Source organism: Sphaeramia orbicularis, chromosome 1, assembly GCF_902148855.1.
Source record: "Sphaeramia orbicularis chromosome 1, fSphaOr1.1, whole genome shotgun sequence".
In the NCBI taxonomy this organism is placed as follows: Eukaryota; Metazoa; Chordata; class Actinopteri; order Kurtiformes; family Apogonidae; genus Sphaeramia; species Sphaeramia orbicularis.
Genome location: NC_043957.1, coordinates 29753356 through 29777748, shown reverse-complemented (window position 1 = coordinate 29777748; position 24393 = coordinate 29753356). Strand labels below are relative to the sequence as shown.

At 37.8% G+C, this 24393-nt stretch overlaps 2 protein-coding genes across 7 annotated transcripts; one reads left to right on the top strand and one right to left on the bottom strand.

Annotated features, from left to right (window-relative positions):
• The first annotated feature begins 534 nt into the window (after window positions 1–534).
• Window positions 535–11508, top strand: cant1b (calcium activated nucleotidase 1b). Of its 3 annotated transcripts, XM_030134772.1 has the most exons (6): window positions 547–658; window positions 1028–1144; window positions 6362–6952; window positions 7035–7175; window positions 9049–9252; window positions 9951–11450. In XM_030134772.1, exons 3-6 carry the CDS (start codon window positions 6415–6417, stop codon window positions 10319–10321), a joined length of 1254 nt encoding a protein of 417 aa, XP_029990632.1. In that variant the 5' UTR covers window positions 547–658; window positions 1028–1144; window positions 6362–6414; the 3' UTR covers window positions 10322–11450. The 3 variants fall into 3 exon arrangements, with proteins under 3 accessions (XP_029990641.1, XP_029990632.1, XP_029990625.1); XM_030134781.1 differs by lacking the exon at window positions 1028–1144 and having other exon boundaries at window positions 535–658; XM_030134765.1 differs by lacking the exons at window positions 547–658; window positions 1028–1144 and adding an exon at window positions 4059–4310 and having other exon boundaries at window positions 9951–11508.
• ogal (O-GlcNAcase like) lies at window positions 11258–24087 on the bottom strand. 4 transcript variants are annotated; one of them, XM_030134726.1, is made up of 17 exons: window positions 23737–24087; window positions 23218–23269; window positions 22078–22175; window positions 20779–20909; window positions 20139–20310; window positions 19903–20001; window positions 19654–19793; window positions 17869–18013; window positions 16511–16655; window positions 16192–16426; window positions 15944–16118; window positions 14593–14678; window positions 13168–13260; window positions 12995–13080; window positions 12792–12912; window positions 12561–12690; window positions 11258–12014 (listed from the first exon to the last, which is right to left on the bottom strand). In XM_030134726.1, exons 1-17 carry the CDS (start codon window positions 23798–23800, stop codon window positions 11878–11880), a joined length of 2109 nt encoding a protein of 702 aa, XP_029990586.1. In that variant the 5' UTR covers window positions 23801–24087; the 3' UTR covers window positions 11258–11877. The 4 variants fall into 4 exon arrangements, with proteins under 4 accessions (XP_029990586.1, XP_029990602.1, XP_029990594.1 ...); XM_030134742.1 differs by having other exon boundaries at window positions 16192–16454; window positions 16554–16655; XM_030134734.1 differs by having other exon boundaries at window positions 16511–16652.
• Window positions 24088–24393: the final 306 nt, after the last annotated feature.

The window sequence follows — 24393 nt, the reverse complement described above, 5'->3', positions numbered from 1 at the left end:
TTCAGATCCAATTATTACAGAACAATTTATGGAAGAGGATTAGGGCCACTGAAAAAAACAAACAAACAAAAAAGTCCAATTTATGAAAAATAAAAATATTCTGAGAAAAAAGTCAGAATTCTGAGATTAAAATCAGAATTATGAGATTAAAGTCAGAATTATGAGAAAAATGTCAGAATTCTGACCAAAAAAAAGTCAGAATTCTGAGAACAAAGTCGGAATTCTGACTTTTTTCTCATAATAATAACTTTAAAAAATTAGACTTATTTTTCAGTGGCCCTAATCCTCTTCCATAAATTGTTCTGTATGTGGCCCCTGAACTAAAAGGATTTTCCCACCACTGACTGTTAATATCTCAGTGTAATTTTTGCATTTCACAAAATCATGCCATGAGCCGGATTGGACCTTTTGGTGAGCCGTACGTCTGACCCCCTGCTCCACATTATTACCTGCAGTGAAACGGAAATAATCAACCCCTTCTGTGTCCTTTAACATTAGCATTAGCATGTGCATTAGTAGGTGGTGGAACCGTGCCGGTGACTGATAGGTCGGCGGCCGGTCACAGTCTCCACCCAGGAGGAGTTAATCATCACCGTGACGCCGGCCGGTAACTTAACCTCTGCCAGTCATGTCCTGCTGGGGGAACCTGCCGCACCAGGTAAGACAATGCCAAGGTCTGAAGGGTCATGAAGTGACGCCTGTCCACCTGGTTATTTCACTTTTCTGTCTTTGATATGTTAAATAATCTTATCATGACAGCGCTGCCAAAGATTAATGCTAGCGAGAAGTAGCTAGCTGATGTTAGCTAACTAACTTGACACTTGGCTAACATTTTCAACGGTTGTGTTCCTGTTCTTTTATAACGGCATCTGAAAATCACAACGGATTCACTCATTCAGAAAAGTCGCAGTAATATTCTTGTGTCTCTGTAATGAAAATAGTTCCGTGTTGGCGTTTATCTTTGTATTTAAACAGGTTTGGTTGGTTAAAGTTTCCAGTGACTCGTCTCTCCGTGTTTCTGTTTCAGAACACTGTTTACACAGAGGAGACTTCAAGAGCTGGATGTCACTGATAAACACCTAAAAAAAACAACGACTCCAGAGTGTTTTCTGTTCATCTTCCGTAGAACAACAGCTCCGGTCAGGTACAGGTTAAAGTTGGAGTCGTTTTGTATGTGTCATGCTCTCCTGTATGTAGACCTGTGGTTCTTAGCTGGTCTGGACCTGGGAACCACATTCAGCCCTGGTCATCAAATCACAACCCACTCTTGTAGAATTTAAACCAAGAAAACATCAATCAAAATAGGGCCACAATACATACACATATATTTTCATCACTGCATTAAGAAATCATTACTGTAATAATAAACTGAATGGCACCTGCATATCTGTTTGGAAGATTTGATATTTAAGATCTGACATGACATCTGACACTTGGGTTTTACTCATCAGTATTTAAATCCATATTTAACACAGTAAGGGTCATATTTGTGATACATCTGTTCTATGAATGACCATACCTATTTAGTCTGTCATTTGTCAGTCAAATACACTGTCGCCCATGAAATTGGAATAAAATATTGCTATTACATCTCATGAAATGGGATTTGTGTGAAGGGTAACTGGGACTCAGTATGTAATCAACGCACCGGGTCAAAAGTGATTAGTGGTGTGTATAAATAGGAATAAAAGGAGGAATGTGTCTGAAAACAAAATTATTCCAGGTTTATGGACAACAGTGTATCTGCTGTACTACAGCAACTGATGCACATCTTTAGCCTAATTCAAGTCTGTCAACATTAAAAAACATTTTTAACCACTCTTTTGTGTCACTGGGAGTTTGTGTCCCACTTTTGGGTCATGACCCACCATTTGAGAAACCTGGGTTTAGATAACTGTAGCGCCGCATTATGTAATAACAGTGCAATGTGTAATAATGTAATAATTTGTCACCTCATTATGTAATAACATTGCATTTTGTAATAACATGCCACATTTTGTAATAATATGCCGAATGTTGTAATAACATTTTTGAACGTATTTTGTAATAAACTTTGACGCATTTTGTAATAACTTACTACAAATAGCAATGGTTATTACAAAATGAAGGTGTAGCACTTTTTTTTTTAAAAAGGAAATGTAATATTTTGGTGCATTATGTAATAAACCATCAAAACTGATGCCTTGATTGGAAAAAACGTCATAGCAACAGAACAACATTAAGCATTCCATCTTAATTACAATTAATTTTAAAACACTAGTAGGATGTTTCATTGGTCAAACCTAACTCAAATGTAGCTGTATTCATTATAATGGAGAATGTCCTTGCAAACTAGAGACAAAAGCTGCACTAATTAAGTATTACCAGAAACTTACTGGTGCACTGAAATTTGGAAGACACAATGCATAATAAGTTATTACAAAATGCAGCAAAGTTTATTACAAACATGTTCAAGAATTTTATTATAAAATGCAGTGTTATTACATAATGAGGTGAAAAATGTGTACATTATTACATATTGCACCATTATTACATAATGCTGTGCTACAATAACCCAAGAACAATACAGGTGGACAGTGGTGTTTTAAAACTAATATTCTTACATAATAAATGACAGTATGATCAAACTGATGTGTTAGTAATTAGCCTACAGAAAATCATTTAAATATTTAGAAGATGATAACATACAAAGAAACTGTGGGAAGCAATCAACTCTTCAGCTCTCATACATAAAGCACATTATTACTCAATGACCTAAGTATTAATGAGTAGTTCAAATGTTAAACGTCTTAAAATATAGGGTCATAATATGACAGAAATAAGGCAAAACACTTTAACAGGTAATTATACACTCACAAATATTGACATTCATGGACATGACCTCATATGACACTCTGGGAAAGAAAGTTAATGGAGACCCAGATGTACTGAGGCATACAGAAGATTGGGGTGTAGACACCCAGCCATATTTGGTTACCAGATGAATACAGTGAGTCCTCATTTAAAGTAAAGCACTCACCAATACGTAATTACTGACAGTAGTGGAAGAAGTTTTCAGATACTTTACAGTACCTAAGCCCTCTGAAGACCTGGAAAAAAGTACCAGTCCAAATAATCTACTATGAGTAAAATATGTGCAATGACAATCTCACTTCAAGTGGAGGTATGCAAATATCATTAACAAAAAATGTACTTTAAGTATGAAAAGTAAAATTGTTGGTACTTATTGTTATATAAGATGTTTTTATTTATTAATTTTACTGCTGAGTTAACATATGTGTTACTTCTTACTGCTATAGTTTTTTAAGTTTGAGCTTCTGAACTGTTTGAGCTACTTTATATACTGTTTGGTAGTCTTAATCTACAGAAATGCATCATTTAAGAGTATCATATGTTTGTAGCGTTGCTATTGTGTGAGAATCATTCAAGGGTTATAACTCTTGTTGCAGCATTTTTACACAGCACCTAAGCTGAAGAGTCACAAAAATCTGCTGAGGTTTCTCTCCCATGCTGGAATGAACAGAGTGTTTTGTAGAATTAGAGATCTTAAAGTAGGTATGTATGTGTTAAGCTTTTAAATTCATTATTAACAAAATTGGAATTAAACATTTGTTTTGAGCAGATTTATTTAGCTTTTTTTTTTAGTTGAATACTGTAATATATTTTCAATTTATGCCAAAACATTTTTAGTAAAATAATTACACCATAACCCTCCCTTAATCCAGGAAAGCCTTGAATGTATCTGTAAAAAGTTACCTTTTCTTGTGGTCTGAAAAACTTCCCTGTTTTCAGTTTGGAGTTTGCATTTTGTAGCTATTGCAAGAAGGCAGAATTAACGTTCATCACAAATATTCAGAATGAATGTATGAAACTGCACAGGAATGTTAATCTGAAAAGTAACAATGCTGTCAGATGAAGTGGACTATAAAGTCTAAACTTGCTTAGATTTTCCACAGGAAGGAAACATTTTCCTGTTTACACTAGAGTAAAAAGTACAATATTTGCCTGTGAGATGTAGTGGAGTAAAAGTATAAATCTGGTCACTGATCCAGGCCACTAAAATTCACAGCTTTCTTGATTCATGTCCAAACTTGTTCTTTACTGGTTGACCAGGCCGTAGTTTTTGGTCTTACATGAACAGGAAGAAATGTGTAAGTGCAATGAAGAGATAACGAGGAGACAGAGTGATATGGATCAGTTATTCATGTGGGCCAGAAGGCTACAGGGATGTGGAGTTCATTATGGCATGCGTGCGAAGTGGAGCAAGATTGTGGTTACAGAGTGTTCAGGGGAGAAGAGGCGAAAGAAGGGTGAATAATTGAATTCTTCATGCAGTTTACAGTGACGCTGTGTTAGTTGCTGTGCTGCAGCGGGGGGACATATTTGCCATGCATACAATAGAGACAATAAGGGCATTATTTGTTGTCCAAGAGTTTGCCAATGCGATGTGTGTGTGTTTAAGATCCAGAGGGCTGTGTAGTGAGTAGAGGCAGAGGATAAAAGTAATGGTCACCGGCTGTTTGTGAGGCTAAATGTTGACTACTACCAACAAGAGCTACTGTGCATATATTCCTATAAACTGGTTTGTGTTTACATTCATATTTTTGAGAACATAGTCACTGGCTGGCTGATGCTTTCTCAAGCTCATGTTACATTTGGTTTACTGCTGTTGTGAAATGTATTTTGAGGTTTCTTAATGATGATAGTTTCTCGGTTTCATCGCATAAGTATTCTGGTTCTCTGGACCCACCTAGATAATTGCCCCAGCAGATCTGATCCTATATATATATATATATATATATATATATATATATATATATATATATATATATATATATATATATATATGTGTGTGTGTGTGTATTTCACAATGGTATTATTTTCTTAATCTCAAGATGTAACATGAGGATACACATTATTGGTAGTTGAAATACCAGTGGTCTAAACATCATACGTTATCAGCAGTTTTTTTTTGTTTTTAATTGGTTCTGAATGTGTTTACCTTTTTAGGGAATGATTTCAAAACTCCATTAGATTTTCCACAGGAAAGACATGCTTTACTGTTTGTTCATAAATAAACTGTTTACAAAATACAGTACAGCTACCTATGCATCAGACAGGACTAATAAATGCTGTTAGACTCATGTTCTAAAATGTGCTTTAAAAAGGGGAATATGATGTCTGTAGGAAAAAGGAGTATGGGCCAGTTAACACGCATAGCATGATTACCACCATGTTATTTGATTCAGTTAAATAAGGGGAAAATAACCCACAACAAAACCTATTCCTGGCACCAGTTGGTTGCCCTTGACAACAGAAAGGTCAAGGGTCACCTTGCCACCTTTCCTATTTCATCTGGGAGGGCAGACCCTGCTGGTTGTGAAACTTTGTGAGATTTAAGGGGTTGTTTATAAGAACATTTTCATTCTTAACCAACTCAAAAACAAACTTTGCCAGTGTTATTCCATGAGTTTAGTCTATGTATTATCATGGTCTGCATATTGTCAGCAGAGTGCTTCAGGCTGTACATGTCTTTGCATGCTTACTGTGCCTCTTGCTGTAGATGAGTTGGCGTTGATTGTAAGAGGTATTATAATTATTTTTTGCCTCCGCCAAAGACGGCGAAGGTTATGTTTTCATCGGGGTTTCTTTGTTTCTTTGTCCATTAGCAAGCTAACTAAAAAGTATGGACGGATTTTGATGAAATTGTTAGGAAATGTTGATACTGGCACAAGGAACAAATGATTAAATTTTGGTGGTGATTGGTGGGTGTTTGGTTTCATTATGTTTCTTTTCATTATGCAAGTGAGTTTCATTCAGTTCACAGAGGAGCACATTTCCTCAAAGATGTTGTGAGCAGAGAAAGTAAATTGCCCAGATGCTGATGCATCTTGTCTGATGATCAATTAAAACTAAATTAATATTGTGTGACCTCAATATCAGTCTCACTCATGAAAAATTTGCTATGAGAAAAGAAGTGGATTGCAAAAACATGGTAATAATAATTAGGACAGAACAAAGTAAGTCGTAAAGTAAAAAGTCATCATAAGGAAGATGGTTTGCCAGTTACCTTACTCAGTGTGTGCACTAGAAATTCTGCTCTACAGTTATCCTGCTCCAGTTGACTCTCTTCAGTGTTTGGTTGTTTTTGTTGCCTTTAAGTCAATATCTGCCTGCAAACCATACTGATGTGAAGATTATGATTTACCACACAATGATGTAAACAAAGTGTTTCTATCATCACAGTATATACAAGTATATCATTATATCATGCAGCTCTAGGACCATGTAACTGAGAATTTTGTGACCTTTTGAAATGTGTCTTTTTTCTGATGTGTTTCTCTGGTTTCCTTAATCTCAGATGATCACCACCCCCTGTGCAACACTGACACTGAGCATGACAACGGCGCTTCCATGACCTCCCTCCGTGTCGCCATCCGAAGCCTCCCCCTGGCCTTGGCCTCTATGACACAAGCAGCCACCTCAGACTCTCGCTTCCATCCTAAATGGCGGGCAATTGCAATAGCGACCCTGCTGGCTCTAGTGCTCATGTTATACCTGCAGCGGACTGTAGTGGACAGGGACGATTCCTCCAGAGGTTACTACCAAAACGTAGGTCACAGTCTGAAAATGCACAGTGATAGCAAGGGTCACGTCTTCAGAGATGCTTATGGACAGCCTACATACAGATTTTCCCGCCACCAGAAACAGGAAAAGCCTTACAATGACACGTACCCATTAAGTCCACCAGAAAGGACAGAGCATGGCATCCGCTACCGTATTGGCGTGATCGCAGACCTGGATACAGCATCACGTAGCTCTAAGGAGCAGACATGGTTCAGCTACATGAAAAGAGGTTACCTGACTGTTTCTGACAGTGCAGACAGACTGGAGGTGGAATGGGACTCAAACACAGTCACCCTGGAGAGTCATCTAGCTGAGAAAGGACGAGGTATAGATGTTCATCTCTTATCCTTTAAATGTGTCCACATTGTTTGTCATCTTCATGACTAGATTGATTTCCTTTACTACAGGTATGGAGCTGTCTGAGCTGGTGGCTTTTAATGGTCACCTGTACAGTGTGGATGATCGTACAGGTGTGGTGTACAGGATTGAGGGCAGCCAGGCTGTTCCTTGGGTTATATTACCAGATGGTGATGGCTCAGTCTCCAAAGGTCAGTCACTACTGTACACAGTTTCATCAGTATTCAGTATACTGTCTCCATCCGATGAAGTCACAAGCTCACAATCTCCACCTTGGACAGATCAGATATCCAATTTGTCAACACCTACAAATATGTTGGTATCTGAGTTTACAGTTCACTTCTCTTTGATATGCCTAGAAACGCACTGCTGTCCAATTTTTGATCCACAATAAATCATCTTGCACCCACTCTGCCATACATATCCTGGTCAAAATGACAACCCTCCAAACATTAGATTACAGGGATATAATCTATCAACATCCACCGCTGTCCCTCAGACTCTCTGGTCAATTGGCCATCATTCCATTCCTATCAGTTGATATATAGGTATCTCTTCATTTTCCCCTACTGGTAAAACCCCCTTGTATCTCCACTTGATGTTCAACACTTGTAACAATAGTGTAACTTGTGCTTTTGCTTTTTTTTTGCGATTTTATCTGCTCATAACTAAAGCTTGCATCTCCTTCTGCCATCTCTCCTTCCAGTTTCCAATGACTGGAAACAATTACAATAAAAGCTGAAACTCTACATTCATCCCATTTTCCTTTTTTAGAAATGGTATTCAGACAATAGTCCATGATCTTTGCACATGTCTCAGTTGTTAGCAATGTTGTGTATACTGTAAATTATAATGTTTTTCATTACATTTTGTAAGAGACTGTTTGACTTTGTACAAAATTGTTTTCTGTGTTTTATATCGTCTTGCATCTGACCACTGCCTCTTGGCCAGATCATTATTATAAATGAGAACTCAACTGACCTTCTTGGTTAAAAAAAAGGCACATGAATAAATAATAAACCACTAGACAGTTAGGTTTAAAGATCAGAAGGATGGTGAACAGAATGGTTTTCCTTGAAGGTACTCATGTAGTGTGAAAATAGTCAAGGTAATCAGTCTCACATGAGGTGCATGAGAATTAAAATGTGAATTGTGTTTCTGTTTTTAGGGACAGTGAAGTTGGTTTATATTACAGAGGTTTTTAATTTTTTTTTTCCCCAAAAAGGGCAAATTTGATATCACACTGGAACCCAAAAATACTCCATGAACTGTTATAGCACCTAGATTTAGAAACACGAGATGAAGAACACATTACGTGATGAATTGAACATGAATATGAGAGCATGTATATATATGAATTTCAGGCTTCTTTTTTGTTGTTTTTACTTGTCCAGAGTCATGTTTTGCTTGCCCCAAAGCAAATTGTTTTATTCATATACTGTTATAAAGACTAAAGTTCATTGTCATGTCACCCTTTTACTCCAGCAATGTTTTCTGGAGGACTGAATTTGATTGTTTATCAATCTGTCAAACTTTATTACAAACTCAGGGCCCAGATAAAAAGATGATAGAAAAAAACATAAAAACCACAATAAAGGAAAATAGAATCACGAGAGAAAACACCCTACAAAAGACAAATGAAAAATTACCCTGTTTTATCCACCTTGTTAGTCTGACTCAGTGAACCATAATATAGCATTAGTTTCACTCACAGCCTCTAAAGCTACCTCACTAAACTTGTTTTTCCAGGGTAAGTCTTTTATCTGCTGCCATTTTCTCAAGACTGCATGTTCTATAATGTACATGTGCAGCTGTCAGTGGAAATGAAGAGTAAATGAAACGGTCACTCTGTAGCTACTTCCATCACCAGGTATAGAAAAGAGTCCAATCATAATCAGGTCCAGATTCACAATGAGACAGTGGCAGTGCACACAGCATCTGAACTAAAGACTAATGTAGCAGAAGTAGAAAAGCTCGTCTTGCTTCTTGAAATCAGTCCTCCCATTATAACATGGCTATCTGTAAACATCACATCTCACAGATTTGTCCTTGTTTTTTGTCTAGGTTTCAAGGCTGAGTGGTTGGCAGTGAAAGATGATCATCTGTATGTTGGCGGCCTAGGGAAGGAGTGGACTACAACCTCTGGGGAGGTTGTCAACAACAACCCAGAGTGGGTCAAAGTTGTTGGATACCATGGTGACGTGGAGCACCAGAACTGGGTGCCGCACTACAACGCCTTACGGAATGCTGCAGGGATCCATCCACCAGGTTCTGAAAAGCTTTTTATAATAAAAACATTTTCTTTGAAGTGCCAATTTTCTACTATTAATCAAAGAACAACTCTTTTCAAAATGAGGTACGGCCCTTATTAATATCAAATTCCACATCGTATTTTCTGGCAAGACGATAAATCATTATAATTCAGGATGCATTAAAATGTGTGTCTCAAATGAGATTTTTAGCACACTATGGGAAATGTATAAGTAATTAATTTATCAGACAGGAGCAGTTTACCTGCTTGACTAGTTTGGCTACTTCCTGTAGCCTTCGTCAGAAGGTTTCTGACAAAGGCTACAGGAAGTAGCTGAACTAGTCAACTGCTCCTGTCTGATAAATGAATTACTTACACAGTTGTACTTGGAAGACAGTATGGACCTTTAACAGAGAGTATGTGAAATGTTTTCTTGCTCATTCAGTACAAACTAACTTGGCAGCAGTTTTAAACATTCTGAGTGACTGGTTTGTGGATGCTGATCACCATAATGAGTAGGCTGCATGCCATGGTGTATGAGTTACTGTAGGATTTACATCACGGGGGAAGTTTGTTAATTGCACAGCTGCAGTGTAAATGGGAAGATTAGCACCATGTAAACACTTTACTGAACTATTGCCTCATTTGGAAAAGGAGTCACTGACTCTCATTTACGACATTTCTTTAACTCATCTCCTTTCTTCCTCGCTTACAGGCTATCTCATTCATGAATCAGCAGCGTGGAGCGAGCGCCTGCAGAGATGGTTCTTCCTGCCTCGCCGTGCCAGCCACGAACACTATGAGGAGATTGCAGATGAGCGGCGTGCCACCAATCTTCTCCTGTCTTGCCCTGCAGACTTCAGCTACATAACTGTGCGCCACGTCGGTCCACTCAACCCCACCCATGGCTTCTCCTCCTTTAAATTTGTCCCAGACACAGACGATCAGATTATTGTGGCCCTCAAATCAGAGGAGGATGCTGGCAGGATTGCTACCTACATCATTGCATTCACACTAGATGGCCGTGTACTGATGCCTGAGACAAAGATAGGTGATATTAAGTACGAGGGGCTGGAGTTTATTTGAATATAGTGAGATCTATCATGTGGACTGTTTTCAGTTCTGAGTATTACATTCCATTCATTCTGTGTGACTGTGCAATAATGTCTTTTTATCCAAATGAGAGGAGCAAGAAAAGGTTAAAGGGAAGGAGCACATAATCAGCAAAGTATAAATGGCATCGCTGTTCTAAGACTTGTGTGTAATAAATGCAACTAATCTATGACTGGCTACCGCACACAAGTTAAACAAAAAGAAGCTAAACATCTTGGATTGATAAGACACCACTGAAATTCCAGAGCAGTCTGTAAAATGGTGTGTTTGCCTTCAGTCAGTTAACAAAGCTCCTCTCCTGCAGTCAAACCCTGCAGGTTAGACACTCAGGGAAACAATGCTAAACATAAAAAATAGATTTTACCTAAGCACAAATTAAGAAAAAACAGAGGAGAAAGAACTGAATATCCTTAACTACTTGAAATTAACTCAGTGCTGTTTGTTTTTTATTGTTAATGAACGTATATAGACACACCTAGGTTTTATTTTTTTGGATTCACTCATTTTCACTTACTGCATTCGCTCTGCCAGCTGCAGCTCTGGAAAAAATTTGAGACCATGGCACACTTTCAAACATGAAATCAAGTCAAGATGAACTTGTAACTTCACCAAATATGGATTCATGAACTCTTCTCGAATTTAAGCATAACTGACTCAAAGTGTAAAACTTCTTGGTCTAAAAAAACTGCATTTTTTATTTATTTTGATCAGTTGTCTTAATGTCATTAATGCAGTAGCTTAGAATGGACTTGTTTTATGATAATTGGCATTCAGCATTAACACACATTGCCGTGATCTACTTTGTCAGCAAGGATACCACATTTATTATCTTTTCCCTTAAAAATCTCAAAACAAACACTGGCTGTAACAAGGGACATTTGCATTTTCAGTGATGGCTGTACAACAGGATGAAAGTAATGATGAGGTGCGTCATCACACACTTAATTTTTTCCGGAGCTGTACATGTAAGTTTTCCTAATAATTTCCTGCAGATAAGTTTTCCTGGAAAGCTCAAACATGGAATATTCAGTAGTATATAATATCAGCTGACATATCATCAAGTTGTCATATCAGAAAGCTATTCTATTTAAAGATTAATAACTAAAATATATATTTATTTTGTATCCTCTCTACACAAATGATTAAATCTCTTGACTTGTTTCCCACCAACAGCTTCATGTCAGTTTTATTCAATACACTTACCATTTTATTGTGTCAGTTTAGGAACTAATTCTACTAAAACACTATACAAGTTTCAGTGTATAAAACTTATCGTATTCCATTATATTTATTTGTTAGTTGAATTCCATTACACAGTCCCATTAGCTAATATTATACCTTTGTGGGAGGAGAGAACAAACTGTGACTGCGAGTAATTTATACATTTATTTGAATATTCAGTAATTAAATGCAGATAGTCTGGATCAGATGAACATATTGTAAAATTAGCAATAGTGTGTAGTGTTTATTCACACTTCAGTTCCATTTCTAAACACTAAACCTGAGGGAAAACCTTTTTATGGTCTTGTTCACAGGTTTGTTCCCATGACGATGACATCTTGAGGTAGATCATCCATTTTTACAGGTTTGAAGGAGCCTAGTTTAGTGTAAAAGTTGAGACTCCTCCTATCGCTGTGCCTCACCTCGCAGAGCACCCCTCCAGAACCTGAAAAAACAACAGAATGCTCATGATCTAAACATTACTACCCCGCCCCCCGAAGGGGAGGCAAGGGGTATTATTTATGGTTCAGTTTGTTTGTTAACACTCTAGCAGCAAAACTATTGGTTGAATTCATACCAAATTTGGTTTATAGATTGGCAGTGACCCAGAATAGATATTACATTTTGGGAAAAGTAGGTCAAAGTTAAAAAATTATGAATTTTTAAAATCCTTTTTTTCCCCATTTACTTATCATGGGGGAAATTTCACATATCTGTAGCAGCAAAACTATCGGTTGAATTCATACCAAATTGACTTTATAGATTGCCAGTGACCCAGAATGGATCGCATTACATTTTGGAAGCAGTAGGTCAAAGTTAAAATTTTTCATGAATTTTTAAGATCTTCCCATTTACTTAGGATGGTCCAAATATGTGTGAGGGGCGGGGCTTGTTGTGCCTGGCACCACTTGTTTATGTAGGATACTATTGTAACTGTCAAATCTTCAGTGCTTAAGGATGAAGGTAAAGCTTTAAAATCAGTTTGACTTACCACTGCTCTTGATGGAGGACAACAAGTGACCAATCATGCGCTTGGCTGGAGATGGATCAGTGACCCGGGGCAGCACTTGCAGGGTGAGCAGGGAGGGGTAATCCTTGAACACTGGATCATTTACCCCCCTCTAGAGGCAGGAGAGAATATACAATGAGGTAACATTACCTCATATGCTGATGTCCACTGGAAAAAGCTTGTTGTACTTAGACAAAAAAATCAGACTCTCACTTGAATCTTTGCTGCAGCTGGTTTAACATCAGTCAGAGCCAGTGCGTAGCCACACATCCCCATCTCATCTTCTAGGACAAGAGCACACTGAGGTGACGGTGGGATGTCACCTCCTGACAGGCTGTAGCAATGAGAAAGTCATATTAAAGTGGACAGAGATAGAAACAATAAGTAAATAGCTGACGAATGTGCCTGTCTCTTACACGTCACCCAGAAGTGGAGGCTGCATCACCAGGGGCACGTTGGCCTCTCCTCTCTGCATTTCCCTGGAAATCCTCTGCACCTCAGTCTAGGACAGAAATCTGCATCAGATTGAACTGTAAAATAGGCACCACTCCCAACCAAAATGCACTGTCATATGTTCTGCAGTCTTCACCTTGTCTTCAGGGCAGTACGGCCGTATGCAGTACACCGCCGTCATCGGAGGATGGCGAAACAAGTCCCTGTTTCCATGGCAAGGTAGCATTCTCTGTAATAAAGATGTGCATCTCAGGGGATCCGAAAAATTTTTTTTCTCAGTTTAATTATCTACACTACATCTAAACCAAAGAAATAAAACAATATTTCATTAATTTGATAAAAAATTTCATTTTTTTTAAAAAGGGGTCATCTTTTGCTAAACCCACTTTTATTAGTCTTTGGTATATTTATTTGTGTATTTGGACCCTAATAGTTCAAAATGTTTGAGTTTGAACCCTCCAGGTACTGCAAAGCTATCTTTATATTCATTTTGGCAAAAATCGAGTGGATTTCTACAACCCGTTTTAATTCCTGCTTATTTTGTTATGTTTATAACTAGTTACGTCACAATATTTGCACATATAAGGTCAAGACTTCTGACAAACATTTCTCCCAGTACGCCATAACTGTTTGTCAGCAGCAGCGGTTGTAGTCCATACTGAAAATATGTCCAAACTTTGAGCCGATTACCTAAAATGTTCAGTTGTTGGTTGTATTAACAAACACAAATGGCTGAACAGGACAGAGCAGCACAGTCAACAACCTGAAGGGGGTGGGGCGTGAAGTGGCTAATTTGCATTTAAAGGGCCAGTGCTCAAAATGACCTTTCTGGTGTCATTACTCAGAAATAGGGTTGAAGATGGACCTGTGGAGTTTAATTAATGAAAAATTCAGACCCAAACATAGCATTTACAGTTTATGTAGACCACAGGGAAATATTTTAAAATGAATAATTCCATTTTTAAAAAAGCAAAATATCACTCCTTTAAACAAGGCCAACTAAGAATTCAGTACCTCAAAATACAATATACATCATACACAAAAAAATCAATTTCTTACAATGAAGAAAATTGCTAAAAATGTGAAGGTGTTTACAGTGTGACAGTCCAGTATTTTTCTTTTGTTTTGATGGCTGTCTGAGTATGTCATTGCATGGACAAAAATATACTATGGCATTGGTCACGTAGTCTCAATATCTGCCTTTAGTTCAGCTTGATAACAGGAGGTAAGTTTGCCATTTAGATTCCATCAGTTATCACTTTTGAACAAAATCCTCACCTATGACTGCTGCAAAAATGTTGATTATACTTACTTTTACAAATTTAGATTAACTCAAGGAGCAGTCCTCAAAACAACCCCTATTTCCAGTATGTAAACTACTGCACGCGAGACACATCAACTTTATGTCAGACTGTTGACCTGTTTCGGTAAAACTCTTTAACCATTCAATCATTGTAATTTATCTATATATAAAAATATACAACATACTATAGGAAAAAAATTGAAAATGAAAAAGATAATGAATTCTTTGATTTCTTAAAGAAAGAGTGCATCAGTTTACCTGGAACTCTCCAGAAAGACCTCCTCTGAAGCCCCAGGGTTCAGGGTCATCGTTCATGAGCTGAGCTGAGGGTCGTCCCCGCCCACCTAAGGAAAGAAAGCACAACTAATGTATGGCAAGATACAGTAAGTCAACAGGTGCATGACCAAACAAGTACCATTTAATTGTGATAGCGGAATATGAGTGACAAAATTGAGACATACAAGAGCATTAAGTACACAACATACAAAGTAAGAGAATATACAACATATGAGATACAAGCTGTATGAATATATTCACACATCAAAACACAGCAATTGTAATTCATTTATACTAGTGTGTGTGATGATCATGTAGAATGTGTTTCTAATGCACATTTTTAGACACGGACTTTAAATTGCAGTTTTCTAAATTCTTAACTTTGACTCTCATGATGCTTAGCCATACAAGGTCAAGGCACAAGTATCATCCATGAAGGCTAACTGAGTGTAGTCTAATCCATACAGACCTAAACATCCTCCGCCGGCCAAAAGTATCAACTGATGTAAAACGTTTAATACCTGTTGATCCTATCAATACATGTAAATAATTCTGGTAAAATGCAGTTTATCATCTTTTCTCTTTTGATCTAATAATCTTTGAATGTACATTGAACATCCAAATGACCTTTAATGAACATCTACATGATCAGTAAATTAAATATAGGAAAATACCAGATTTTCACTGAAAAATGCAAAAGGCAGAGGATAATATTATAATAAATGATGAGAATTCACTTAGGAAAGACGAAAAACTATTTGGAAGTTGTGACAAAAATAGTTGTGGGTCTTTAAGGGTTAAGCTGTTGCTCTGCTGCATTTCACCAAAAGTTAGTGAATTAAAAATAACATTTTAGTTGTAACTGTCCTGTGTGTCGTATCTATATTATAAAAGCCAAGTGGTCTCTGCGTGCGTGCGTATATGTGTGCCTGGAGATTCACACAAAATCCGGAAAGAGCAGACTGCTGCAGTTTGGCATACATATTTATTTTTGGTCAAGGTACAGACTAGCAAAAACGGCAAGTTGATAGGACTAATATTTTGGGAGATATTAGTAATTTTGAAATACAACAGCCTTTCAATTATGCTGCTATGCCCAGAAGGCTTTGGCGGTGACTGTTGGACAAATGCAGTACAGCATGCAAGAATAAATAACATACAAACTACCACATCTAGGACCTGTGAATCCCCATGGGTCAATGCGCTAGTTCAATTATAACATGGTAAGATTTTTCCCAGTCCTATGTTTTTGGTAAATATCAAACAAATTAGTTACTAGATATGGAGTCAGCATGTCCTTAGTTAGTTTGACTTAAAAATCCTGTTTTCTCACCTAGTGTTTTCACATAGGCTCGTGCCAAACCCACTCCACTCTTGATGTCACAGATGTAGTTGTAGAGGTCGTACAGAATGCTGCGGTTTGGGGCGTTGGACAGCCGATTGAACATCTGCACAACTGCTTCGCACATATCATCGAAGTGCTGGGCTCTTGAACACCACTCAGCTCTCTGAAAAACAGAACCAGGTTCAGCTGCTGCACATCCTGTCAAAGGGGAGTGTAAATGTGTAAAGTAGAGCTACCTTGTCTGTCTCTGCAGAAACGTCGCAGCTGTGCTTCTTGAGCCAGTCCACCTCCTGCAGCATGGCCCTGGCCGTCGGCCCGTGCTCATAGGGCAGGTAGAAGAGCTCCGACAGCAGCTTCAGGTCGTCTAGGGTCAGGGGCTCGGCGGTGTACAGTGGGTTCTCGCCAGGGCCGGGAACATACGAGCCTTCTGCCATGTCTGTATGCATGGGCTCCTCGTCTGAAGGGTCTTTCTTGAGGCGAGACGGAGGAAGACGTGGGCCTGGGGAAGACGCAGGAAGCGAAATATTGGCTCACTTTGCTGAAACACATGTTCACCTCTTTCTTCCTTGCTTCAGTGCACTGCGTTTGAGGGGTTTACCTCCGGGCTGATCTGTACTCAGAAACTCCTGCAGCCAGTCGGTGAGGGCCAGTGTCAGGGCTTTCTGGGGGCTGTAGTAGGGGTCCTGATCTTCATCTCCTGCTGACAAAAATGTGTACAGCTGAGCTGAACAATTAATCGAAAGCACAGTATGTCTGAGGGCAATATCTAAAGCACAGCAATTCTTTCTCTAAAGGTTAAATGTGTCATAACATCATTATAACTGAAGCATTGTGGTGCTACAGAGACAACCTGCCTTATAAATCATATGGCAGCAAATATTGCATCATCACTCTGTTGTAAATATGCATATAGTCCGTATAGTTCTTATTACAATTATTATTATTTTTTATATTATTTTTTTTCCACAATCTTTATGCACACTTTTTTCTTGCACTTTATTCTGTTGCTGCCTTGACCATTGAATTTCCCCACTGTGGAATCAGTAATGTCTAATCTAATCTAATCTAATCTAATCTAATCTAATCTAAATCATACCTATTTCACTGAAAATTAAATGCAAAATTAACCATTCTCTCTAAGATTGTGACACATATCACAGTCAAACATGTCAAAATGACTGTTTATACATTGTTCAGGTCTCATAAAAGTGCAACACAAAACCCTTATATTATAAAACATCTTTATGTTGTTTATGCTCCAGAACTGAGAGCTTGAAACTGACAGTTTAATGGATGAGTAGCAACATTAAGTGTCTCATTGTAAAAACAAAAGAGGGTCTTGCAATTGAAGGCGCTTGCAGAGAAGAGTACAAGAATTTTAGATATTTTAGAGGGATGACAGTGTTCCTCTAGCATTTCAGGTGGTTACTGTTTTCTGATCAGGTCTAAGGAGTATGAAAATCAACACTTATAATAATATAAAAACACACAAGTCATAAAGTCATGAGGATTAAATCAAAACGCCTAAAAATTCTCACTGTTTAAGGGGATGAAAACACAAGTAAAAACAGATTTGAAAGCATTACGCAAGACATGCATGTTCTGTTTAAATATCATTAAAATAGATCATAAAACATCACAATGGGAGATCAATTTTAGAGTTGCGTAATTTGGTAAAGAAATGTAGTTTCAGTTTGTCAGTAATTTAATGTAACAACAAACACTAACAAGATTTCAGAGGCACTGAAATAATCCAAAGTGTTAATATAGGTTAACTGGTCTAAACCTAAATTGCCCGTAGGTGTAATTGTGAGACCCTCTCAAGGACTAAGCAATAAAGAGAATGAATGAACGTTAATGTGGGTCAAAGCTGACTTCCACAATAAGGTGAGAAGAAGAATCCACACACTTACTCATTTCCACATCCCTCTGTGCTCCATCAACAAAAGCCTTGCACCATGTTGACAATGTATGGATGGCTACGAAGTTTGGGTAAAACTCACAGTTTGGGTTGGTGAGTACGCCTCTCAGTTTGGGAATGAGGTCAGTAGGACGATCCTAACAGGAAAAGACCATCATTATTCCTTTGTCAATCTATTTATTGAGGAATCCGTCAGAAAAGCATCTATTATTAGAATTTGTCCTCATTTTGAAAATTAGACACTAAGAAAACAAAATAAAAAGGTACACAAAAAGAAATACAAGACCGAAAACACATTTTAACACCCCACAACCCCTCCCTACATTACATCTTATCACAGGGGAAGCCACATAAAGGACATGTCCTGGTATCCTATCTGTTTTGCCCACTTTGAATTTGTTTTAAAAATAGCTGTGTGTGGCTCAGTAAAATGCATAATTATGTCTAGAAAATCATTTTGGACCATGTTCAGTGATGCATGACTCAGTTGCTGAAGCAAAACAACAATATCAAGCATCTCCAAAATCGATCCCTTTTAGCGTGATCATGTCTGTAATACTGCGTATGTAACTCTTTTGTATTAATTGCAACATGATTTACTCACCTGGAAAGGAGTTCAATTAAAGCAATGAATACTTATGATCATAATAATAACAAACATTTGTAAATCAGACATATTTAGGTGATCAGTTGGGATGTTCCATTCACTTCTGCATGGAATGTATAATCTTTAAACCTTTTTAGTTTGCATTAAAATTTAACATCTTGCCCTCCTTGTAGATTCTAAAGCTTGATATATTTTCTGTATAAATATAGTGTGTTTAACATATCTGAAGAAATAGAAACTACAAGGTGGAGAAGAATGTTATTTTAGATTTTAAAAGTCAACCCTAATGATCTTGCTGTATTTTCCAACATGATATTCAAATGAGTTCAGGTCAAAGGTCATGTTTGGTCATTATATGGATCTGGATATGTATTAAAGGCACTATTTAGGTTTTATAGGTATGAATGATATATAAGTTGTTAAAATTGCATAAGAGCTTTGATGTGATTTTTAGGAAAAATTGCTGGTAGAAGGTGAAGGCAAATGGGGGTGAGTTCAGCTGCTGCTGTAGCAGCATTTGGAGGTTTAGATAGTTGGAGAATATCAATATATGGCATATATACCCATCATAAGATGGATCCTTCTTGGAATCAAAAATTCTACTATTTCTGTGGAAGTCTATGAAAGTGGGCCAGGTAGTGACAGAAAGGAGACAAACCCATTATTCAGGTTGTGTTATTAATATATTACAGGAGGGGACGCCAAAGCTTGTTGAACCGACACAGTTTATTTAACACTGAGAAATTAATTCTCTTCAGATGAGAGAGTTTAATTATTTCTTCCAGCCATAATTTAACTAATGGGACTTCCACTTTTTTTTTCAGAACATCAAAACAAGTCTGTTTGCTACAATAAATGCATGGGATAGCAGTTGATGGTTATATTTGTAAAGTTGAGAAAACTGATGAGAGTCCAAGTAGGACCAAAAGTGGATCAGACTTTAACTCTTAATGCAACATATCTAATAAAGTTTTAAATATATGAGTCCAGAATAGAATTAACATTAAGCAGAACTATGGAGAAGAGTGGCTTCATCAGTAAGGCATTTGTCACATAATGGGGATATAGTTGGAGAAAGTTTGTGTAACTTTACCGCCATTATTTGTGATCGCATAGAACAACTGTACAAAAATGAAACAGCAGTTTACTATCAGCATGGACTTTATTTACCTTATATGGTCCAAGGAACAGTCTTTGGGGGTCATAATCATTGGCATGGATATTGTCCCAGATCACTGGTGGCCTCTTGAGGACAGAAGACACCTCCTCTATGGACTCAACTGAGATTTTGTGGGAAACTACTTTTGGACCTTAAAGAAAACAAGTGAGCAAAGTGAGCTGTCCTGCTGTATCCTCATACGAGTGACGTTGTTGGAATGTAGTCTGATGTGCTGTGAAACCAATTAAGTGTGGCCTCACCAGTCCACAGTATGTCGATGCCAGGCAGCAGCTTGTCACCCACAGTGTGCAGGTAGGAGGACTGGGACACAGTGGGAGTGCAGAAGGCAGCACAGTAATCTGGACAGAACAGGTGTGATGCACCAAACACAGCGAAAACAGAAGAAAAAGAGATCTTAAGATGAAAAATCATAGGTGTGTTATAGTTTTTAATGCACTGAGAGGGCACACAGCTGTGTTTCAACCCAGTGTCTGACCTGTGGGACAGAACAGGAAGGTGTGGGGCTCTCCCAGGTGCTGGTACACCTCATTGGTGATGGACACCTGAGCATGGGCGAAGGAGCTAAAGGCCTGTTTATCAGCCGCACACATTTCAGTCTCGATGTCATCAAACAGTAAAGAGAAGGACCTGCAGCCGAACTCCTTGACCTGAAGGAGAAACAGTTAAACACAAGCCCAGAAGATATAAGCAGACTGAAACTCAGAGTCAGTTTTTATCTGGAGTGAAACTAAATATTGAGAACAACTTACACTTCTTACACCCAAACATTTAATTTAATATTTTTAACACAGATGAAGTACTTCTGTGTATATTCTCATTCCATACACAGAATAATTCTGTGAGGAATTAAAGATATGATAAATACTCATTTAAGTAGGTCTACATTCATTTTTATCCTCTGATGATTTTTGTTTTGTTTTGTTTGTTTCTTGTTATGTGAATGTCATTACAGACGAGCCAAAAAAAAAAAAAAAATCAGTATTTTACTGCCACATGTTTGATATGAAATGATGTGCCCTATAAAACAAACCCTCGGAAAGCCATAAAGCTAAATACAACTGCCATTTAATGATCTACCCCTGCTCCACCCTGTGTCTCTGCGCACAAAGTCCTACCTGATCCAGCTTCCTCTTGAGGGCGGCAACCTCTCTGGGATTAGAAAAGGTAATGTCCAAACCCGGGGAGATGGCGTACACAAACTCGACATCATGAGTTTTAGCTGCTGATATCAGGGCAATGAGTTGTTCTAGACCAAGAATAAATACAGAGATAAAAAGATATTTTATCATCTATATTATGAAATTACACAATAAACATTTAAAACATGCAAATATTGTTTTATGAACAGGCAAACGATGCTGAGGCTGATACAATTTGCAAAATAATGAGATCATGTAGGTGGTGCAAATAACCTGTAATGGACCAAAGTCTACTGATATACAGCCTGTTTAGACACAAACATCTGACAAGATAATTTTGATGGCTCCGATTTTATCATATCACAGCTCTTCCCTCTATAAATGTATTGATAAACCACACAGAGAGGAGCTCTAAGCAATTAAACAATGTGTCGAAAGAGATAATGATAAGTCACAGTGTCCTCAGTCTGACATTGAGGAAAAAATCCAGTTTAACACAGTGACAAGAGATGCAGAGGTGTGTGAAGAGCACATGCCAATGACACCAAAAACTATGTAGACTCATTTTAGATGCTGCTTTTTCAGCAGTGGACATGGCTTTAAATAAAAAACAGAACTGCACAACTGATCAAACTGCAAATGTAATCTCAATATCAGCCGGTGTAATTATATAATCGCTAAAGGCTGCAGTTTAAAGTTTCACACATAGGAGGACTTGCAATGATCTCACCCCAGAAATAGGAAAAAACATAAACATGACCTCTGTTGTATCTGGTGATATTTTGGATTTAGTCACACTGAGCAGAGAGAAGTACTCTGTAAAACATGCAAAATGAAAGTCATATTGAAAGTTCTTGTATTTTTAAAGTTTTTGTACTTTTTTTTTATTCTAGTGAAAGTTTATTTGATGTGACATTTCTAAATGAGTATCTGTGCATTTTTTCTTGAAACCGATTAAGTACACTCACTTCAAAATCACAATATTGCCCACAATTGTAAAGTGACTTTGACCAAATTGTGCAGCTGTAATTTAAAAAAAGCTGAAAATACTGTCTATGGTAATTCATGGTGTATGTTTGCTAGTTTGGTTTGTTAATTTGCTAGTCCATATCCTGAAGAGACACTACATTTCTCCTCTGGGTCAAGAGCTGAAAAGGTTTGAAAACAGCTGAAGTAAAGTACAATGGCGCCTTTACATGAGTTGGTGCTCAGGCCCCGAAAAAGGATGGATATGGGAAAGCGATGCCTCCATATGCAGTGTAAGGTGACACTGACCGGCCTCTTCAGCAGAGTACAGATCTCTCCAGTACATCCTGTGCTTGTAGTCGTCTTTGGGAGCGTACAGGTATGTGTTCAAACCCCATTTCTGCTCCCTGTGGAACACAACACCAGTAATTAACAATGACACAAAGGGTCTCCACAGACTCTAAATAGAAAGGATTGAAAATTAGCCTACACTTTCCAGCAGTGTTAAGGAGTTCTGTGAACTCCATTTAATTACTGTTATTTCGACAAAATGCAAATTTACACAGTGATTCAAATGGTTAAACTACATCTGTGCCATTTTTTTGTAGTTAAATAATGACACTACAAACTGGTGATGAGAAATACAATTCAATTAAATTACTTTATTCAGTTGTTCATTTATGAAAGTCATGAAAAATGCAGACTTCTGCAGTGCAAAGCAGGTCTTCTGAAACTTTGTCTTGCCCAATAAAATTGAAAAAGTATAACATATTTGTATATTGTTAAATAGTCACTCTGATTGACTACCTCCTGCCTCTTGTAGGCCAGTGACTGTTTCTCAAGTCACTGCCTACAAGACATATTTAAAATAATAATTCATTTAAAAAATAATAATGCTCATTACCAGCCTTGCAAATGCTGCTTTTTCTTATTGCTGTTTATTGCTATTGCACAAAAGTGCCATATGGATTTAGTTAACAAAACTATTGTGAATCATGTTTTGTCAAGAGCCCTGAATTCCATTTTTTGGTCATTTGGCCCTGAACTACAACAAAAACACACCCGTCCCTTTTTGACCCCCCAGAAAGAAAATAATATTTCAATAAACTTATATGACTTACTTTTCTTACAGGTACGCGTCTTTGTTTTATACTGTTAGAATTTCACATCACAGTATACACTATGAATTAATTTTTTTCATGGTACAAGTTGTTCAGACTACATTTTCAAAGTACATCCAGTCAACCAGATACCATGGTGGAGATATCTATCTATCTATGAATTTTATTATTATTATTATTATTATTTTTTTTTTTTTTTTTTTTTTTTGGAAGAAGCTCAAGTACTTCTGTTGGGAAGTAACTGATCATCTGCAAACCTGCACTTTCCAACAAGCTTCCTCAGCTTTTCAGTGTACATTCATAGTGAAATAACACAAAGCCGGCAAACCTTTTAAACAGCTCTGTTCTTTGCTCCATAGTCCACGGCCGCCCATAAAAACCTGGATCAGACAAAGGTCAAGTTATGCACCAAATGATACATTTACCAGAATTGATCCAAATCTAAAATGTCCTCACCAACACACTCAGATCAAAAAGTGTCACAGGCCTGCAGTGGCTTAAACCACTTTTTGCGTTGTCATTTGTAATATTTCTCAGTTTCTTCATTAAGATACAGTAAGAAAATACATGACATATGTGCAAACTGAAAAACTTAATCTAAATGGCATCTACTATCCAGTTGACATCATGCACGTTATTTAACGTTAATATTTTTTTCTGACATTTTTTTTTTTTTTAATTCTGTTTACATATGTATGTATGGCAATTATAGCCATACTCAAACAGAACCTGCTGGTGTCTTAGAGTAAGACTTTTTCTGGGTCCAGCACATGCATCCTACTGTGCTCTCCCCTCCGGTACCCTACACCCACCAGGGCCACCTCCGGGGCTCCGGTGTTCCGCTCACCTTCCACCACCCCACTGATGAACCTCCTCTGGACTCCTCCTTTGGCACCTGCACGTTTCGACATGGTGTGTTGGGTTAGTGGTGTCTTTGTCTTCTCCAACTGTGGCAGATCCTGGACTAAACGGCGCTATTATCACTCATGTCCGTGCACACCAGCCTTTCATTTGATTGACTTTTATTACACTCTCGCGCCTGCGCACATCAGTCGCATTTAACAGCCGAAGGCATTGCGCAACATTATACTAAGAAGAGCTAAAATCTACCGTCGTAAATATTTACAGACAGTAAATGTAGGCTTTTGTTTTGAGATGTCTGACTTAAGTTCACCTCCTCAGTCAGACGCATGTTGACTGTACGTAACTCCACTACCGGGTGGACGTCTTAAAGGTACAGTGTCCCTTTCTTCTGAAACACAAGGGAACTCATCCACAGATCAGCCAGAACATTCTGACCACTGACTGAAGAACTGGTAATAATGTAGATTATTACCCGAGGCAAAGGGTATTGTTTTTGGTTTGGTTTGTTTGTTTGTTGTTTGTTAACACTCTAGCAGCAAAACTATTGGTTGAATTCACACCAAATTGGGTTTATAGATTGCCAGTGACCCAGAATAGATCTCAATAGATTTCGGGAAAAGTAAGTCAAAGTTAAAATTTG